This window comes from Mauremys reevesii, linkage group 5 (assembly GCF_016161935.1).
Source record: "Mauremys reevesii isolate NIE-2019 linkage group 5, ASM1616193v1, whole genome shotgun sequence".
In the NCBI taxonomy this organism is placed as follows: domain Eukaryota; kingdom Metazoa; phylum Chordata; order Testudines; family Geoemydidae; genus Mauremys; species Mauremys reevesii.
In genome coordinates, this window is record NC_052627.1 from 10,101,142 (window position 1) to 10,122,896 (window position 21,755).

The 21,755-nt window shown below is 45.3% G+C and overlaps 1 protein-coding gene across 1 annotated transcript in view; it reads right to left on the reverse strand.

Annotated features, from left to right (window-relative positions):
* GSR (glutathione-disulfide reductase) overlaps positions 1-21,274 on the reverse strand; it is a 35,780-nt gene extending 14,506 nt beyond the window's left edge. The window contains exons 1-9 of the mRNA XM_039540772.1: positions 21,096-21,274; positions 18,186-18,212; positions 16,817-16,905; positions 16,170-16,239; positions 12,200-12,347; positions 7,757-7,811; positions 6,049-6,148; positions 3,730-3,816; positions 360-521 (exon numbers count right to left, since the gene is read on the reverse strand). Coding sequence (XP_039396706.1) covers positions 360-521; positions 3,730-3,816; positions 6,049-6,148; positions 7,757-7,811; positions 12,200-12,347; positions 16,170-16,239; positions 16,817-16,905; positions 18,186-18,212; positions 21,096-21,254 — 897 coding nt within the window. The 5' untranslated portion in view covers positions 21,255-21,274. The remainder of the gene's footprint in view (positions 1-359; positions 522-3,729; positions 3,817-6,048; positions 6,149-7,756; positions 7,812-12,199; positions 12,348-16,169; positions 16,240-16,816; positions 16,906-18,185; positions 18,213-21,095) is intronic.
* Positions 21,275-21,755: the final 481 nt, after the last annotated feature.

The window sequence follows — 21,755 nt, forward strand, 5'->3', positions numbered from 1 at the left end:
ATTATTTTATAATGCAGTGTCATCATTCATAGATGATTTGGCTATCAAAGGCACTGAGTTACCCCTGCCATAATTTATCCATCAGGTCTCCAGTCAGTGCTGGAAGATGCAATTACAAACTTCATCAAACTTAAATATTTGTGGGTTTGTTTTCATACTACCCTCTTTAGCCCAGGGCTTTTCAAGTGTAGAATATTATATGGGATTATATTATAATCTTGGCCATGGTCCTGCCATAAGCTCCATGCAGATACAGGGTCCTGCAGAGGTAGGTCATGGAAGAACTGGGCCACATATGCAAGGAATTAATACAATGTGCATTTTCATAATTACTAGGATATAAAGTCTTTCAGTCTCACCAGTTTGTCTAGATTAAGCCCCTCAGTGTTTGGATCTCGTCCAGTGGCCCACAGCAGACAGTCAACATCCGGGATTGTGCTAACTGTGGGTTTGTGACCAGGCGCAGTGGACATTACCGTTACCTCCAACAATCCAAGAGGAGATTTTGTAACCGACTTGACCTATTGGTAACCACAAATACAGATTAAGATTAAAAGAGGAACCTTTGGGGTGAGTGTCTGTCACCAAAAGCATCTTAAAGTAAACATGAAAGATCAAACCCAGCTGTTTATAACTGGAGCACACGCCAAATGCAATGCCAATAATTACAAAATGTGTTTGTGCTTTTGCAACAAAATTTAGAGAGAGACTTGTAGGTAATGTCCCAAATTGCACATGGTAACAGACTTTGAGTTGAGTATGAGGTGTTTGTAGGCCATGCTTACAGGATGGAGGACTCTGTCTTGAGAATCAGTGACTTGGAAAAAGATTTGGAGGTTGTCATGGATAATCAGCTGAACATGAACTGCCAGTGTGACACTGTGGCAAAGAGAGCTAATGTGATCCTTGGATGCATAAACTGGAGAATCTCAAGTAAAAAAAAGAGAAGTTACTTTACCTCTATCTGGCATTGATGTAACTGCTGCTGGAATACTATGTCCAGTTCTGGTGTCCATAATTCAAGAAGGATGTTAAATTGGAGAGGGGTCAGAGAAGAGCCACAAGAATGATTAGAGGATAAGAAAACATGCCTTTTAGTGATTGAGCTCCAGGAGCTCAGTCTATTTAGTTAACAAAAGAGATAGTTAGGGATGACTTGGTTAGAGTCTGAAAATACCTACATGGGGAACAAATATTTAATAATGGGCTCTTCAGTCTAGCAGAGAAAGGTATAAACATGATTTAATGACCGGAAGTTGAAGCTAGACAAAAATCAGACTAGAAATACAGCATAAATGTTTAACAGTGAGAGTATTTAGCCACTGGAACAACTTACCAATGGTTGTAGCAGATTCTCCATCAGTGGCAATTTTTAAAATTAAGATTGGATTGTTTTTTCAAAAGATCTGCTCTAAGAGTTTGGCGGAAGTTCTATGACCTGTGATATACCAGAGGTCAGACTAGATGATCCCAATGGACCCTTCTGGCCTTGGAATCTATGATTTACCATAGTGTGTGGGAGTCTGTCTTAGACTAGAACCCCACTTTGTTCTGTTCATACAGCACTTCCCAGACAGACACTCTCCACTCCAGGCAATTTACAGTCGAAGGCGCTCAGGACCATGGAACAGCAAGTCTATGGTGGCATGGCTTTCCTTCAGTGGGTCAAGGGCCAGAGCCAAGATGGTCTCTGCATAGCTACGTCTGCAGCCGCTGAGCAGGTAGCCATATTAGATGCGTCCACTCTGTTTTACAGTCATTCAGGAATTTGTCAAGGAGCTGATAGCCAGTGCCAAGGGAGAGTTATACCTGCCTGGTGAGTAAGGCCAGGTAGTCTGCAACCCTCACCTGTGAGGTTACAGAGAAGTAGGCCTCCCTGCCAAGCAGTCTAACGCCTACACATCTCCCTCCTGGGGCACAGATCATGACTAAAGCTACGATTTTTTCACCGAGGTCACGGAAGTGACAGAATCTGTGAATTCCAGTGACCTCCATGAATTCAGCCCTGTCAGCCACGAGCTGCAGGGTCCTGCGGTCGGGGCCCCCCCAGATTTCACAGCCGCCATGGGTGGTGGGGCCGCAGCTCCTGGCCACCACAGGCAGTGGGGGGCCAGGAAGTCCGAGCCACCATGGGTGGCAGGTTCCCACATTTCTGAGCCAGAGTAACCCGGAGCTCTGAGCCCTCACAGGTGTTGGGAGCCCCCAGAGCTGGGAGCAGTCCCCACAGCTGCCCAACCTCTGCAGGCGGTGTGGGAACCCCGCAGCTGGGCTCCTCATTTTGTCAGCGATATTTTTAGTAAAAGTCAGGGACAGGTCACAGGCTTCTGTGAATTCTTCTCTATTGCCCGTGATCTGTGACTTTTACTAAAAATACCCATGACAAAATCTTAGCCTTAATCATGGTGCATCTAGATGTTTCAATTTCTCATTGACTTCTGGAACAAGGTAAGCAGGGGTGGGGGAGAGGTGAAGTGAAGACACAGTCTTCTGAATGTGAAAGGAAAGCCCTTCTGAAGGGCTCAGTAGCATCCACCCATCCTCCTACATACTGGTCCGTGACTGGTTCCAGGGAACCCTTGGCTGCTGTGGTCAGTCTCCCCGGTTGTGGGGGGTTTGAGAGTACGTGGAATTTCTCCTGCACTGCTGCCAGCATGACAGAAGGTCTCTTACCCTGCACAGGAGATCTTTGAAAGTCAAGAGGGCACAGGGATGCTTTGAGTCACCACTTGGTCTGGTGAGAGGGAACAAGAAGAAGAGGAAACATGACAGGGCCAGGAGGATCATCATATGGTGGCTTATTTAGACCTCCTCTTCATCTCACAACCTGGTTCTTCTCCAAGGCAACCTAGGGCCTGGTCTGGTTTGTCATGCTGAGATTAGGAGCTCACACTGCCCAAGAGGGGACAATTCCACAGAGGCCCAGAGATCTGCAGAGGGTGACTCCAAGGTGGCTCTCCCCCACACCACTGGAGATGAGGACCCCAAAGCCTGTGTCTCTGGTGTCTTGGGGTGCTGAGGATAGATCCCAATTTTGGCTCCAAGAAAACTCAAGGAGGAGAGAAGCTCTAATGTTTGGCCCTGAGACAGGAAAGCGATGCCTTGGAACAGCACACAGCCAATGGGGCAGAAACACAAAACAGTGTTGCAGTGTGATAAACCGCTAATAGGTAAGAACAACAAAAGCTAAAGAGCAGGACTTTTCCTTCAGGAGGAGCCACTATAGGGGCAGATGGACTGACATAAGAAAGAACTGAGATGAACAGGGGCCACACTGCCTTATATGTCCTTGGGTGTAGAGACAAGAGGGCATGCAGAGCACAGGCATGGCTCCACTGGAACTGGTTGGTTCCAGACCTGCAGGCACGAGGCACATGCACACCATGCATAAGGTTCACATAAATGATAGCCAAAGCACTCTTATCATTGTGTGTTCCCCTTCCTCCATCTACTACCTACCAGTGTTCCAGAGACAAGAGCTGCTGTGGAATTACATAGCAGAACATGAAATATAGCGCCACACAGGGCATTTACAAAGCATTGATATAGGAGTGATAAACTAGCAATATAGTATTTAGATATGAATATCTCACCATGGCCATGATCAGATGCTATAACAGTGCTGAGGAAAATTAGGACAGTTTAAGCAAAAATGAAATAAAAAAGAATCAAGTTATGGGTCCATAGGAGAGACTCAGAGCTAAATAATGAAGTGCGTGGGTAATACCGTACCAGTGAATGCTTCCAGACTTCTATGCCAGCATTCTCCAGTTCCTGAGTACAGTTTGCGCTGATCATTGAATCAAAAGTCCTTAACACCTGCATGGAAACCCATACAATCCATCAAGAATACATGCAATTTACTATGTTCCCATCTAAATGCTTCTTTCACACACACCTCTAATTTGTACCTATTCTTTTCTTGTCCTGTTGCAATCAAACGAAAGTTATGGATTGTGTCAGCGTGCCCATGGTTCTGTAACTACATGGTAATTAGGGCAAACTACTTTAGTGAAAAAATGGTTACTAACCTTACATCACGACTGTTCTTTGAGAGGTGTTGTACGTGTCCATTCCACTCTTGGTGTGTGTGTGGGCCGCACAGTTGTCAGAAATTTTTCCCTTAGTGGTACCTGTTGGGGTGGCTCAAGCACACTTTGCTGGTGCTAGTATGAAGGGCCAGCAGACCGTGAGCCCCCTCAGTTTCTTCTTTCTGGAGACTTTGATGAAGAGGGGTTCGAGGGGGGTCGTGGAACGGACACGTGCAACGCATCTCAAAGAACAATTACGGAAGGTTAGCAGATGTTTCTCTTCCTTGAGTGATTGCACATGTGCATGCCACTGTTGGTGACTCCCAAGCAGTTAAACAGACACCGGGATCAGAGTCCGTGCACACACAGAATGTGGTACAGCTCGACAAAATTTGGCATCATCTCTTCAGTATTGGCTCATGGTAGGATAACCAGACAGCAAATGTGAAAAATTAGGACAGGGGGTGAGGAGTAATAGAAGCCTATATAAGAAAAAGACCCAAAACTCGGGACTGTCCCTATAAAATCGGGACATCTGGTCACCCTAGCTGATGGGGTAATGGAAGGCAAAAGCGCACGCTAATGACCAGGTAGCTGCTTTACAAACATTCAGAATAGGACCTTTTTTGAAGTTGGGGGAAGGGATGCAATCCCCCATCTGACCTCACCACTCCCAAGAGTCCTGGGATTGGTACAAGTCCATAGGGCTCAGCATCCCGCTGGCGTTCCTGCTTCTGACAGTGGAGTGGAGGACCCCTTCACAGAGAGGAGCTTCCTTGTAAAACTGTCTGTTCCCTCTCTTACTAATGAGCTTCTGCCGGGGAACTTCCAGGCTCCAAAACATACATACATGTGCACACAATTTCTGGGTAGAAAGTCCATTCAAGGTCAGTGGCCCTTTGGTAGAACCCTCATTGTTCCTGCATGGGAGAGTTCTTCAGTGCTGATATCCCTTGAATGCTCTGTCACAGCTTCCCAGACATAACCCTTGCTACAAAATGTGTGCACTAATCCACAAGGACTATAATCATACATGGCATTCACAAAACAAAAATGGAATTCCTAATCCAAGAGACATCCTCTAGACTGTCACAGAGCTCTCGTGTGAGCACTCACTTTAGCTTGAGTTAAGCTAAAGAAATACAAGGCACCCTTAAACAGCCTGAAGAGCATCCACACAAGGAGGTGGCTCTGATCTAACTACAGCAACTTCAAACCCATTTAATTAAGTTGGTGGTAAAAGTGTACAGACACAGCCCCAGTAAAATAACATCACAAAAGTGAGAGGAGAGGAATGCTGAGTAACTGACAGACTATTTAGAGTTCTGGTTTTGTTTACACGTATTTAACGCTAGCATCTAATGAAAATTTGGGAGGAAGTGTGTGGATAGATTCAACACCCATTGTGTTGTGCACTGTCAGTTTTCTAACCACATCTCCTGACAACCTCAAGAAGCCCTCCAGCAAAAAACAGGGAGGAGCAGACATGTCATTCCTGTTATTTCTAAAGAAAATAAGAAAAAAAACTGACAAAAACCTAGACATTTTTTACTTATAGGGCTCAAGTGCAATGTTTAGAAATCCTTTAATAGTGATCTTCAAGGTTCCTACAGCAGTAATAAGTAGCCCACATTACAGACACCTTCTCTAGTATTTTCTATTCTTTTCTGTCTAGCTCAGTATTATGTTTTAGACCATAACATACAAAACATGCTACATGGCCCAGTTATTACTGGAAGTTTAATTTTTGTATCTCTCGGTATTGAGATTTTAACTCTGCAACTTGAATGTTGCATTACATTTTTTTGTATGTCATTTATATTACTAAGTCAAATCAACTTCTCTAAATTAATGTGATCAGCCCCAACAAACTGCAAGTTATTCTGCCCAGCAATTTCATTTGGCTCAGAGGCACAAAATGCTTTCAGCCAGTTAGGGCACAGAAAGCATCATGCTATTTTTAATTGGTACTGAGATCACCGGAGAAGTAAGCAACATTGGATATTATGATCTGTTGTACCTTGTCATAACGTATCAGTAAGGATGTCTTTGATCCTAGTGTGGAAAGGATTCCGGCTATCTCCACAGCAATGTATCCAGCACCAACAACAACAGTGCGCCTGAGGAAAAGCAGCAAGGTCACACATGCAACATTAGAGATAACAGAACAGACCTTTGGCATAGGTTCTTACTGCTTGAACAAAAGGACAAGGTGTCTCCTGTAATCCAGACATGTCTTGGTTCTGGGACTATTTCACATGTGACTTTGCACCCCACAGCTAATTCTACATTGTATGTTCTTTCTCACGATCTCAGGCTTTAACTCAACGGCCACATATGTTGTAAACCTACTTTATTATTAACTACATGCTACAAGAAAACCAACTCACAAAATGAGCCACCTTACACTTTGTTTTCATGGGGTATTGATATGGTTACCATGACCGTTGTTTTTGGCTCACTACAAAGCTATGATTTTAAGTCAAGTCAATTTCCCCCCAACCACATAAAGGAAGATTGAAATGGAAAGCAAGATGCCATTTAAGGGTCAGGCACGAGTGTGTGGCTGCAGAGTGGTTATGCCAAGCAAAAGTTGGCATCCTCTCTTGGGCGGGCAGGGACACACTTGTCCATTGACATTGGGTCAGGCAGGAGACCATGGAGTTGGAGACAGGGTCGGTGAAACAGGTTACATAGCAGAATCATCCGAGGCATCCTTGGACAAGCCACCAGGGAGCGTGTACAAGATGGCTGGGCACAATGTCAATCCAGGGGCTGAGGCTCAGTTGGCCTGTCATCCATTATTTTCTGCTCCAAATGGAGAACTTAAGAAAAGCTAAAGGAAAGGCACAGACACCAACATAAAGAACAGGATGCCATGCCCTGGATGGAGCCTCTACAGTTTGATATTTTTCCCTCATTCATGGGAATGAACCAGTCTCTCAGCCTTCCCATAATCCCAAGGGCACTGTCCACAGGCCTTAAATCATTGCAACTTCCTTCCTAAAGGCAGATTGTCAGCAGGTGGGTTATGTTGTCACAACATACACTAGGGGGCAGTGGTACATGTACTCACTAGCCAGTATTTTAGTCATGGGGACTATCCTTCTGGCTGTGAAGGTTGCATGGGACTCCAATACGGCTTTAACAGTAGCTGGAGAGAATGTGGCAAAGCAGTGCTAAATAAGTCACTCCTGCTTCTCCAAGGGCTTAGACCAGTGTGAACTACTGTCACTGACAACTAAAGCCTTGCAACCCATTATGACCTGACTACAAGCGACAGGTTTGGGTCTGAAAACTACCCAACCTTCTTGGGATCAGGTCAGCTCTCCTCCTGCCCATGGGGTCGGCGCAGCAGTGGCTGCGTGCCCTGCTTCTGCCGCTCACTGCGCTGGGGAGGGAGTGACAATGAGTTGCAATGCCTCTCCACAGCACATGAAGGACAAGAAGCAAAGATTCAAAGAGTCTTGTGCTGCCCTAATGTAGTTATTTAAAAAAAAAAAAAAGTCCTGTATTTTAATAAACACAAGGCAAGGGGTCAGAATCACCTCTGTCCTGGCTCTTTCTGATCAGGCTGTGTTTTATACCCATTTTGCACAGGAATAAGTTACTGCACAGGAGCAGGGTACAACAAATTGAGTCCTGTGTGCTTTGCTTTGAGCAACATGCTGAGAGTAGCCTCAGATAGCAGATTTTGCTACTGAGAGTCTATTTTTTGGTTTGCTTACCTGGGCAATTCTTCAAGTTCAAAAAACCCATCACTGGTGATTCCCAAGCTGGCACCTGCAAAGTAAATTTCACACACACCATGACATGCTCTCTCCCAGTAACAAAACTCTGCTTTTTCTTAGCAGCATTTGTGCATTTCAACACAACATTGTTTAGTTTAGATCAGAGGTAGGCAACCTATGGCACGCGTGCCGAAGGCGGCACGTGAGCAGATTTTCAGTGGCACTCACAGTGCCTGGGTCCTGGCCACTGGTCCGGGGGGGCTCTGCATTTTAATTCAAATTTTAAATGAAGCTTCTTAAACATTTTAAAAACCTTATTTACTTTACAAACAGCAATAGTTTAGTGATATATTATAGACTTATAGAAAGAGACCTTCTAAAAACGTTAAAATGTATTACTGGCACGTGAAACCTTAAATTAGAGTGATAAATGAAGACTCGGCACAGCACTTCCGAAAAGTTGCTGACCCCTGGTTTAGATTTACATTTCTTGCTGTTAGCATTTATCAGCTTTACATACAAACTAATCCCAAGCATACAAACATTTGACTTGTTTTTAAAGCTCATTTCCCCACTTCAACAGTGGAAGAGAAAGGGCACTCTTTACTTTGCAAAACTGAGTTTAGGATTGAAAGAAAGTATTGTAAGCAGAGCTTGAAAAACTTCCCAGACACCTGCTTGCCCAAAGAGACTATATGCCTAAGCCCACCACAAGAGCCATGTCCCTAAAGCTATGCAAATTTCATTTGCATTGACACATTTTCATTCTTCCCAATTAATCAGTTTGATCGTTCCACAAAAAAAGTCAGCTGAACTCCACTTGTTCCTCTTCAAATCCAATCAATTCTGCCCTCTCTACCCCCTCAAAAACCCCAACTCTGTTAACCCCAATCAATGCTGTCCCTCAAAGAGTGATTAACTCTGCTCCCTCAACCCTGTAAAAGAGTCAGTCAGTACAATCTTGTCTTCATAGTAAAGAAAGTGTTAGCTCACACACGTTACAGTCCTAGTGTCGTTGTAGTTTGAACAAGGTAAGTTGTAGTTTAACACTAACAGTCATTTTGTGCTAGCTGGTGGAGGTGAACACTAAGATTATAATGGGTTACCTATCAGGCTTTAAACACACCTTTTTCCTAGTGCAGGCAAGGCCTAAGAGGCTGCTCTATTCCTTGCCAAAATAACCGAGGGTATGTCTACACTCTGAGCTGGGGATGTAATTCCCAGCGTGAGTTGACATACAAACACAAGCTTTGATCAAACTCACCCACTAAAAATAGAGTGTAAGTGTCAGGAGGGGCTAGTCACCCCAAGTACAGACCAGTCCAAGATGCAAAGCACATATCTGGGGTAGCTAACTCCTCCCACCACTCATGCCACCGCAGCTACACTCTACTTTTAGCACGCTAGCTCAGCCAGAGCTAGTGCAGGTATGTTTTTTCAAGCTGGATTTTACACGTCTAGCTCAAAGTGTAGACATACTCTTAGAGATGCCAGTGCTGATATGCTCCTTATCTTTCCTCTTCCTTGGGTTAAAGAAAGAGCAGTGCAAAAAGCTGTTCCACTGTCTTCAGTCCCCCTCCTTTCCACAGAGGGAGCCAGTAATTCCTCAGCTCCATTCACTCACGAAAAGAATCTCTACATACCTCATGCAAGTTGGAGAGTTTGATTTTCAAGCTGTGGTTTTAAGTAACAAAACAAGAAAACGTAAAGCAGATACTAAAACCTAACTAATGACCTCTAATTTCTTTTCTCCCTTAAAAAACTAAACCAAAATAACATGTTAAGATTATAATGAAAGGGTTTCCAAATATTTTTATTGAGGATATTCAGAAGGTATGTAAGGTTTCAAAACTACTAAGATCAATACCAGTTTTGCTTCTTTATAATATGTAAAGAAGGATTTTTTATTTTCTATTTTTTTTAAAACCTTAAAATCATCAGGGATGTCAAGACTGATTTCATTCTGTGGGAAGAAGGGCTTCCTAGAATTCTCCAGGGAGAAGACTTCCCACCTCTCAACTGCTAGTCAGCGAAGTTAAATAAGTGTTAATAAAAAAAAAGTTTCAATCAGGGACTAGAAATCCCTTTGCTCAGCTTTCTACCTCTGGACTGTTGATACTAGCTCTTCAGTCACCACAGAACTACAGTAACTCCTCACTTAAAGTTGTCCTGGTTAATGTTGTTTTGTGGTTACATTGCTCATCAATTAGGGAACATGCTCGTTTAAAGATGTGCAATGCTCCCTTCTAATGTCGTTTGGCAGCTGCCTGCTTTGTCCACTACTTGCAGGAAGAGCAGCCTGTTGCAGCTTGCTGGTGGGGGCTTGGAACCAGGGTAGACTGGCAGCCCTCCTATTAGCTCCCTGCTCCCCTAAGTTCCCTGTGCAGCAGCTGCCCAGCAGGCTATCAGTTGCCAGGCAGTTCAGCTGTGCCTCCCCCCACTGCCATGTGATGCTCCTGCCCGCTACCTTGGAGCTGCTCCCCGAGACTCCTGCTTGTTGTGCAGGGGGAAAGGGAGGAAGAGGGGGGCTGTCAGGGTGTCCCCCTCGCCCCTGCTCCCCGCTTACCGTCTTCCATAGAGCAGGGGGGACACACGACAGGGCTCAGGACAGAGGGAACTTGCTGACAGCAGCTGTGGTCTCAGCAAGCTGATCTAATTAACAAGGCAGTGTACCTAAGAGTAGGGTCAGCGTACTTAAAGGGGAAATGCGCATCTCTCTCTCTCATACACACACACCCATACACACACACACCCCCTGTGTGTCTCTGTCTGCGATGCTGTCTCGCCTCCCTCCATTCCTGCTGCCTTGTAGAGTGTGAGAGTTAACCCTTGAGGGCTCAGCCAACTGCTAGTTCATCATTTAGCAGTAAGGCATTCCCTGGGAAATATCTCTCCTTCTGACTCCCACACCTCAACCAAGCTTCACAATCATCATCACTGTCTACCAGTATTAAATTGTTTTTGTCTGGTGAAAAAAATTTCCCTGGAACCTAACCCCCTCATTTACATTAACTCTTATGCGGAAATTGGATTTGCTTAACATTGTTTCGCTTAAAGTCGCATTTTTCAGGAACATAACTACAACGTTAAGTGAGGAGTTACTGTATGATGTCAAGAGTGAAGCCTGATTGGTGTATGCAGTCCCCTTACTGACACACAGATTGTGCAGAATCTCAGCTTTCATTATTAAGAAGTACATTTTTAGTCCTCATGGGTGCAAAAAATATGTTTAAAATGTGAGCCAATGCAGTGAGCTCTGCCTGAGACTACAGGCGGCGGGTCAGTCTTCGGCGGTAATTCGGCGGCAGGCCCCGAAGTGCAGCCCGGTCTTCGGCGGAGGGGGGACCCCGCTGCGGGTCTTCGGGGCACTTCGGCGGCGGGTCCCGGAACGGAAGGGCCCCCCGCCGCCGAATTACCGCCGAAGACCGAGCTGCAGTTCGGCGGCGGGTCCCGCTCCGTCTTCGGCGGTAAGTCGCCAGCGGGGGGTCCTTCCGCCCCGGAACGGAAGGACCCCCCGCCGGCAAAGACCGGGAGCAAAAGAAGCTCCTGCGCCCGGCCCGCAAGAGTTTTCCGGGCCCCCCCGGAGCGAGTGAAGGACCCCGCTCCAGGGGCCCCGAAAAACTCTGGTGGGGGCCCCTATGGGGCTCGGGGCCTGGGGCAAATTGCCCCTCTTGCCCCCCCCCTCTGGGCGGCCCTGCAAAGTGGTGTGAATTAGGAGCTGCTTCCAGGAAGGAAATACCAAGGGAGGAACAGAAGATACCCTGGCTTTGAGGGTGTAAGAAAATAGACAGACAGGAGGCTGGGGAAAGGGAAAAAAACAGTGCAGAAACAGCAGACTTCTGGGCAGACCTAAATGTTGCATCAGTTCCTTCCTATTTTGTGGAAAGGTATTTGCAGTAAAAGCAGAACTGTTTAAAGGAGAACAAGCTGTGCAAGACCCTACGTTTAGTGTCTGACATTCAGTGACATGCATATTGGCCTCATAATAAGCAGATTAGCAGTTTTGAACAGGCAGATCCAATTTGGCTTAAGGGAAAATTGGCAAACACAGTGTCTGTCCAAGTCACCTGTGAAGGAGCTGGAAGCACACCTTACAAACCTTAACTGATGGCACCAAGGATCCTGACCTGGCACCTCATCCAAAGTTCACTGAAGTCAGTGGGAACCTTTCCACTGACTCCAGAAGGCTTTGGATCAGACCTCTTTCTACGTAGGCCAGAGTTCCATTTATAAGAGGCAGGGAACAGAAGAATGATGAGAACAAATGTACTTTCTACGGGTACATTCTATATAGACCTTTGAGGCCACAGAGACTAGAGTGTACAGGAGCTACACTATTTGCACTGGAAAAATAGGAAGTCCTGTTGTAACTCATATGAAATCTCCTCCTGAGGGAGTACTTGCATGCCATGAGGTTGATCACATTATTCAAAGACTTACCAGGGATTTCACTGTCATGGGTAATTGATGGTCGCCCACCTGTAGCTATAAGGATGTGGGGAGCTGTATATTTTTTACCATTGACTTCTACCGTAGGCTCAGGATCAGATGTAAAAGCTGCATGGCCATGAATGGTTTCTATGTGAGCCTATAAAAACAAATTTTAGATTGTACTGTTATTCTATAAATCACAGAACCAGATGCTAGAGAAAGAATGAACCTTTCCTAATTATCAAAACAGAAGACAAAATTATTAGGACAGAAAAGTAGTAAGATAGCTCTCAGACTCAGCATTTCAATTTCTGAAAAGTGCTACTAATGGCCTACATTTTCAAAAGTGATTAGTGATTTTGGGTGCCCACTCCAGAAAATGCTCAGGAACCACCCTCTAAAAATCAGGCCCCTTTATGATATCTCACATGGGCACCTAAAATCATGAGTCAGTTTGAAAATGTAGGCCTATGCTCATCTAGTAATCTGAAATATTTGTAAATATAATGGAAGCCTTCAATCTGCATCACAAGCCACTGTATGTTCTGGAGAGCTAATGAAGATTAAACTCCAGCCAGCTAAAACACGACTAAGCTGGTAAGAAACAGTTACTTACTGTAACTGTTGTTCTTCAAAATGTGATCCAGACACATATTCCACGCTAGGTATGTCTGCACACCAAGTGCACCGTAGCCAGATGATTTTGCCCAGCAGTACCAGTACAGGGGCAGTGCTCATGCCTTGTGGCCAAAACCCCTCCCCTGGCTAGATGAGGCAGTGCCTCACCAACCCCCCATGAATTCCTTTGCACCAACTCCCAGAAACTAGACTCTGATGCAAAGGGGATGGAGCGTGGGTTGTGGAATACACATCTGCATAATATGTTTTAAAAAAAAAAAAAAGTCAGTTACAGATAGTAACTGTTTCTTCAAGTAGATGCAGCCATGTATTCTACTTAGGTGACAGAAGCAGCACTCACAGAAGGTAGGGCTCAGAGTCTATTTAAACAAGAACTGCAGGATCATCTTCCCAACGTTTGCATCTTCTCTGGATGCTGCAGTAATGGCATAATGGGTGGGTAGGTAGGTAGGTAGGTAGATAGATAGATGACTATGTGGCAGCTCTGCAAATATCTAATATTAAGAGGTCACTTAAGAACGCTATTGATGTAGCTCTCACTCTCACAGAATGAGCTCACACACACAGAGGGGGGCCTACCCAAAACTGTTTTGTATGCAATCTTGATACAGAAAGTTATCCACTTAAGAGACCGCCTGCAAGGAGAATGCCCCGTCTCTTCACAGTCTGCATACAACACAAACAGATGCAGCAAAGCACAAAAAGGTTTAGAGAAAAGGCTAAACATCATCTGATGTCTAACACGTGACGATGCTGCCCCTGTGAAGATGAGTGCGACTTCGGAACAAAAACACAGGAAAACATACCACCTATTTAAACGAAACCGAGACACCACTTTAGATGCAAATTTTGGGTGAGGTGGCAATGTCACTTTTTCTTTGGAGAATTGCACGTAAGGAGGCTCTGCCATCGAAAACTACAGCTCACACAGCTCTCTTTGCAGATGTCATTGTCATGAAGAACACAAGTATCAGAGGGGTAGCATCCGAAGAAGTGGGTATTCACCCACGAAAGCTCATGCTGCAAAAACGTCTGTTAGTCTATAAGGTGCCACAGGATTCTTTGTTGCTTATGAAGAACACAGTTTTTTTCTCATAGAGAGGAAAGGGGCAAGATGCCAGAGGACTGAATGAAGGTTCCATCAGAGCTGCTAAGACTATGCTAAGGTACTCTAAGGGAACCAGTTCCTGCACTGGCAGATGGAGACGAAGGATTCCTTTTAAGAATCTAGCCATCACAGCACTGGAAAACACCAGTCTTCCACGAATAGGTGGATGAAAGGCTGAGGTCACCACTAGATACTCCCTCAATAAGCTAACTGGAAGGCCCAACAGCTGAAGATGCAGCAAATACGCCAAGATGTCTTGGATACTAGCCAGCATTGGCTGAACTCTACAGGCCAATGACCACAGAGAAAAACCTTTTCACTTTTTCAAACAGGCCATCTTGGTAGATGATTTTCTATACTGAGTAGGGCTTGTCAAACAGACGACAAACATCACTCTTCCTCTTCATTCAACCACGAAGCAGCTAAGCAATGTGATTCTGTGAGAGTACGTCAGACTGGAGAGGAAAGCATATGGGAGGCCAAATCAACAGTGCAAGAAGGTCCGAAAACCAACACTGCCTTGGACATGACGGTGCAATGAGGATGACATTGGCCTGATTTGCTTTCAGCTTGAGGATGATCTGTGGAATGACCAGGGTCAGAGAAAAAGCATATAGGAGAGTTGACTGCCAGCTGACGTGGACGGCATCACTCAGGGAACCTGGACTGAGGCCCCTTCGAGTGCAGAATAGACAACATTTCCTGTTGCCCCTTGTAGCGAACAGGTTGATCATCGGCATGCCCCAAGCAGCAAAGATGACTTTCAGAACATGGACTTCACTGACCACTTGTGACTCAGGGAAAAATTCCTCCCAAGATGGTCCGTGAGATGATTCTAGACCCAGGGGAACTGATTGGCTATCAGAGCGATATTCTCTTCAATGCAGAACAGCCACGGCCTGGCCACCTCTTGGCAGAGCACCCCAGAGTGTGCTCACCCTTGTCTGTTCACATAATACATCACAATGCTATTATCAGTAAGTATGTGAACCATTGAACCTTTGATGCAGTCTAGGAAAACATGACCAGCAATGTAGATGGCCCAAAGCTCCAGGACACTGTTATGCAGTGAAGCTTCCTGCTCCAACTGACCACAGACCCTGAACCTTCAGCGACCCCAGACGCTTTCCCCAACCTACGAGGGAGGCATCGGTGACAATAGTCCTGGTTGGTAAGGGTCGGGCAAAGGGAATGCCCTGACATATATTCCCCTGATCCATCCACCAGCACAAGCAGTCCAGGGTCAATAGAGGGAGGCAGACCAACCTGTCTAAGGGATGAAGGGCCGGATGGTAAACTGTTCTGGGCCACATTTGAAGAAGGCGAAGGCACTGAAGAGGGCAATTTGTGCATTGAACCACCTGTGTGTATGTGGACATGTGGACCAAATGCCTAAGACACATGAGAATTGTCATGGAAGGTTGAGACTGCAGCCTGAGACAAAGGTGATAAAGTGTCTGGAAAAGGTCAGTCTACAAAACTACACTTGAACTCAGACTCTATTAAGGTCCCATTTAATTCAATTTTCCAAGTAGAGACCAATGTTGACTTTCTGATGTTCAGTATGAGACCCAGACAGTTGAGTAAATGCAGTGTGATGCATACATGAGAAAGGACTTCTTCTCTGGACCTGCCCCTTAGTAACCAGTCATCTGGAGGTACGCCATCACCACAACCACACATTTGGTAAAGACCCAGGGTGTGGAAGACAGACCAAAAGGAAGGTACATGTACTGAAAATGATGGTTAGCCATGACAAACCAGAGAAATCTTTTGTGGCTTGGGCCAGAGCAGCACCACCTCATATACCCAGGGAAGGGGCAATGGTCACGAGGTGTGAGCACACCCCTCTACAGATACTGCTAGGCAAAATTCTCTGGGTTCAGTGCACTTGGCATGCACAAACACTTAAGTAGAATACATGGCTGCATCTACCCGCAGTAGCGTGCACCATCACCTTATACAGACTTGGGGAATAGGAGGAAAAAATGGCTTTCGCTGATTAATGAAGTGGGAATCATTCTTAAAACTACAGAAATATGCTTTGACACAGGAGAAGGGTTTTTATAACTATTGGGAACAGAACCTGCACTGACCAAAGATAAAAATCCAAGCTAAACTCTCTAGGAAAGCCTTCATAGGTTCTGGGAAAATATGACAGTTTACAGGGGCATAGAAGAGGCTCTGTAATTTTAAGATTTGTTACTTGTACATGGACCAAAATTTACAAACCTTGTTTAAGTTATTTTGATAGATCCCATTCAGGCGGCTCACATAAGCATCACGCTTTTCTTTAATCACTCTGCAATAAAATATAGTCACTGTCACTATGTAAGCTTTTTCTCACTGATAATAAGAATACACAGCAAAAAAAATGGGGACTAGCTTTAAAATCCGACCTCATTAGATATGCAAACACATAAAGGTCATTGGATAAAGTCAATGAAAACGCTGCAGGGATGTGGAAGGTGACAGGGAAAGGAGGTTCAGGGGCATGGAGCACATGAAACAAACCACTATAGAGCTGGTTATGTCATTAACGACAAGAGGTTTTCTTGAGCAAGGCCCAGAGCTTGCAGGCAGCTGACTCCCCATCCTGTATGGCACTGGCAAAGCTGGTCCATGGGCCCAGGCGTTCCACACTGGCTATGAGGAACATGGAACCAAACTGCAAGCAACTGAGTACGCCTTGTTCCTCCCCCAGTGCCCCTAGGGCATTAAGTGGACATGATCACAGAAAAGAACTGCTTATACATGGTCGCAGCGAGAGAACTGCTTATACGTAAAGAAAAGACAATATTTACATAAAATGTATTGTGCTTTAAAAGGATAAATGTAAACAAGATTTTGCCACCTGGAATACTGAATCTTAGACGTACCGCCAATTAAACTTAACATCGGGGGTTTCAAAGCCATAATCAGCATGATCATGGATGAATTCAAAGTGGACAGCTGTGTTCCACATCACCTGTCACAGAGGTAAAGAAAACAGTAATTCAGCACAGCATTAATGAAAAAAGCATCATTTGTGTCTATAAAAAGCCACAGAGAGTCCTGTGGGCACCTTATAGACTAACAGACATATTGGAGCATAAGATTTTGTGGGTATCAATTGTGTCTAGTAATTCAAGATGGATTAGGTGGAACAACTCAGTTCTGTACATTACTATTTTAAATAGGCATTGTTTTATAAATAAGGGCGATGTTAGGCCTTAAAGACCCCAACACCATGCAGCAGGAAGCTCCTGGAGGCTGGCACAGTCTGCTCTGCACGAGCAGGGCCACAACTGCACCATGCACTTGCCCTATTCAGGCCTACTTCTGCTTGCTGGTATAGAGGTGGGAGAGTTCCTAGGCCTACTCCTTCTTTGGGGAGACTTGCACCACTGTTTGAACAGCCCCCTGTTCACCTTGACTGCAAGGAGTCAATGGTGCCTGGCCCCTGTGCAGGGGCATGGGGGAAGGAGGCTCCTGGCACTATACTCCACCCTTTGTGTGCTCACATAGAGCTACACAATCTAATACACAAAGATTTGGAGGGGATTGGGGAGAAGAAACCTCATATCTAAGGCCCTACTTAATTTGTGATATTGCGAATCCCGCAATATTAGGCTTCCACTGCAATTTGGCGGTGGGAGCCCCCACTCTCAGCCCTGGGTGGCTGACGGCAGGAGCCCCCAATGCCAACCCTTTGCCAAATTATCACAAATAATGTCATTACTTTTCCACGATTTTCCATGGATTGTCCGCAACTCAGCTGCAATTTTTTGACAATCATCTCGCAATTCAAGTAGAGCTTTACTCATATCTGTAGCACTAAGTTTATGTACACAGTAGCGTTAGGAAAAGTGGCCTTTTTTGATGTGTATGTCTTCATTTCTCATCAGACTTGAAACCATAGGAAAACAGCTTTTGTGAGCCTAAAGAAAATACTAAAACAACAAATTCTGCTCACAGATACCCTGGTGTAACCTCACTAATGCCAATAGGTCTTCATCCATGGGCCTAAGAGCACAATTTGTCCTTTGGATATTCATTTTACTTAGTAACAGTCTAATCAGCCTATTCAGCCTTAAGCAAAAAAGCAAAGTAAGGATTGTGGAATGGAGTATTTTTGTAAGTGCCCCTAACTGTAGCTGCACCCTATTAAGTTTATCTACACTCTTAACATCTGTGTTGTGAAGAATCAGATGCAGACACATGCATTTCAACACAAAGACAATATGAAAGAAGAAGAAAAAAATCTACCTTTTTTGGTACACATCCAACATTCACCTAAGAGAGAAGAATATTAAGTCTACATTTGTCATTATGATAATAAAATAAATACTTAGAAAATGGTAAGTCCACTAACTAAAGCTTCCCAAAATTGATGCCAATTCCGCACCGTTCTCCCACCCCATACAATGCAGAAATATCAAAGTAATTTTGAATTGGGCAAAGAGACATTCATGTTTGACACTTTAGTTCCTATTACCAAATTCAGAGGTTCCAATCCCACAGGGCGAACTCAGCCCTTCACCCTTCTAAGGTAAATTAAAAAACATGTATTGTGCCCATTTTAAAGCTGTTGTCTTTCAATGGATTCTTAACAGGATTTCCTGTCTGCTCAGCATGAATAGTAAAGACTGCATAGCACTTCTTATAAAGGAATACAAATATAGCTCAGTGTCCTCAGCTAATACTTCCCCTCTCCCCACTACTGTGTAACTTTTGAGGGAGTGGCCAAGTGATCAGAGCACACAACTGGAAGCCAGCTTTGAGTTCTAATCTCAGTTGTCATTAGCTTTTTCAATGAACCCCTTTTGTGCCTCAGTTTCTCCAACTGTTAAAAATGTAACTATGCTAATATTGTCTGATATCTTTCAAATGACTGGGTCAGCTTTTATGGGTTCACAACCTTCTGCCCTTGAAGCAAATTCATATTGAACACACCAGTGAACTCATAAACACATCTTTGGGGTGATAAGCAGTTGTACACAGAGCAATATACCCAGGTCCCAGTCTGACAGCCTAAAATGGCAAGATCCCACCTTGAGACAAAGGCAAGTTGCCAAACTGCTGAGGGGGTGCACTCAGAGGCCAGAAAAGGGGCAGAGTTGCCTCAAACCAAGATACTTACCAAACAGAGCTGTTTAAACCAATCACCATGAAGCCACTCCCTTTTTTACTTTCAGATTTATGCAACACTAGTTTGTTCATTCCTCAAAGTAGTTCTAGTTCCTGTTTTAACTAGCTGGCAAGTGACATAAAATTCACCCTGACCTTATTTTTAGGAGTGGCAGAGGTATAGGAAATACTAGGAGCTCACAGGAGATTAAATGAGGAATTTTCCTTCCAGTTATTGGCCCTATAATACAAATGTATTCATACTTTTCATTAAAAGTTTTCTTCCTAAAGAGCTTTTTTAAACTTTGCAGCCTTTTTCCTGTCAATAGGAAAGCAAGTACACATACATTGCACAGATCCACCACCCTGTCTCTGTCTGAAGGAAAGGTACTTCAAAATACTTAAAATACTTTTTCAGGAGAATCTGAAAATAGAAGTGTATTAAAATGCCTACAGTTGCACCAAAACACAGCTCTGTACTCTGCTATATTCTCTTAATCTCTATTCTTTGCTTTTGCCAGTATAAGAAAGATTATTTTGTGTGTGTACCGTTTTATCTGAAAAACACAAATCCTCTATTTTATCTATTGTGAACCAGATCCTCAGCTTGTATATACTGACTACACTACTTATGTCAATGAACAATCTGACCCTGTAAATCAGAAATAAAGTGATACTAACTAGCATTTTTTTAATAAAAACTTCTGGTGAAACCTGAGTTTGGTAATATTTCAATGAAATTACACTAGCTTTCACAACAACACGGTAGCACCATCACCTTCTACGTAAAAAGCTCTATAGTCAGGACTTGATTCTGTTCTTAGAAAGATCAGCAAATCTCTCTTAAATGTATGCTGATTTTACAAGATACATTAAGATGGGTATCTCAGAGAGAAAAATCAGAGCCCATTTTTTTCTTAAAAATCCTACATTGTCTAATTAACTGGGGCAGCAGGGCAGAGTACATTGCTCATTCGGAAATCTGTAAATCTGTGCAAACTAAGGTGCTGGAAAGGCATCTGTTGTGTTCTGAATACACACAAATAATTTTAAAATTGGTTGTAAGATATTTGGTGCAGTTAATGTCTTCTATGTGTGCAGAACCTCACACAGCAGGACACTGATCCTATCTGAGGCCTCTACAGTCTTGGTCCCACAATAAATATTATTATAAACAACATCAGCACCACACACACAAAAAATGAGGGTGTGGAATTCCTGGTCTTTCCTGGCTTTTGTCAGTTTGTTTCACACACTTTAAAATTAATAAGGCTCTATATTAATTCCTAATATGTTTTCTAAACACATCCTTCTTCCTAAATGAAATAGAAGGTAATGGTCAGCTGAACATGCAGCTGATTTGGAAAAAGTCTGACATGGATGGGCCCCATCCCCTTATAGGCGTGTAAGGAACAACAACTATTGTGAAAATTCAGTAATACAGAACATCGACAAAGCCAGTTGTCCTTGTGAAGAAAGATGTGTGACCAATCTGAGTTGTGCAACACCTGACAATACCGCTTTGTCGATGTGCTGGTATTTTCTCTATTTGTGACAGTCACTGCAGTTAAATAAAAGGATTTAAACAAAAAGTTTAGAGACTAGCAGGTACTGGCACCCCTAAACTGATGCCCACAGAGCAAGGGTGGCATCCTCCTGCCACTCAGTGCACACAAACCACACCTGTTCTTGGCGCTCACCACCCTTCTACAAGGCTAGATGAGTTCTGGAAAGAAAACCAGAGCTGGCCCAGAGATCTGCCCCAGGATTACTCATTAGAGCCCCTCTTTGCAGCATGTCCTCACCCCCACCTCCCCAAGCCATATTCATCCACATACCCCACATCCTCCATCCACATCCATCCACGCCCCTAGCCATGTTCATCCATCTACACACACCCCTACCCCCTCACCACCCCACCCGTATCCCCACACACCCCTCCCCACACCGCCAGCCACATCCACCCACACCCCCTCCCGCTCATCTCCCCTCACCTGCCCCAGCCCCGCCGCATCACCCCCCACACGCAGCCCCGCCCCCCGCACTCACGCAGGTGCCCCCCAAGCGCTGATGCTCCACGACAGCCACGCGGGCCCCGAGCTCGGCCGCGCGCCGCGCGCTCGCCAGCCCGCCCGAGCCGCCTCCCAGCACCAGGTAGTCGAAGGCGGCGGCCATGGCTCGAGGCGGCAGGGAGCGGAGTGCGGGCATGGAGCGCGCGGCGGCGGCGGGGGGGGCTGCTGAGTCATGGTGACAGGGCGGGAACGGGGGCCTGGGGGCGGAGCTCGCAGGGGCGTGGCTTGGGAGGGCGCCCTGCTCAGGGAGGGAAGGGAAGGGGCGGGGCATGCTCGCGTGGGGGCGTGGCTCCGGCAGAAGGGGACGGGGCGGGGCTCAGGGCGGAGTAAGGGGAGTCCAGCCGGAGCACGCTGGGCCAGGGTGACCAGCCAGCAAGTGTGAACAATCAGGGTGGGGGGTAATAGGAGCCCATATTAAAAATGCCCCAAATATCAGGCCTGCCCCTATAAAATCGGGACATGTGGGCAGAGGGGAGGCGGGTTTGCCATTGGTCGCACTGGGGGGTGGGCAGGGGTGTTACAACCCCACAGGCTCAGGCCCTGCTTTTAAACAGTGGCTCAGAGCAACCCCTCCCTTTTAAGGGTAAGTCACGTAGCCACAGTGCCGCCTCCCCGCACTCCTGCGTCACACCGAGCC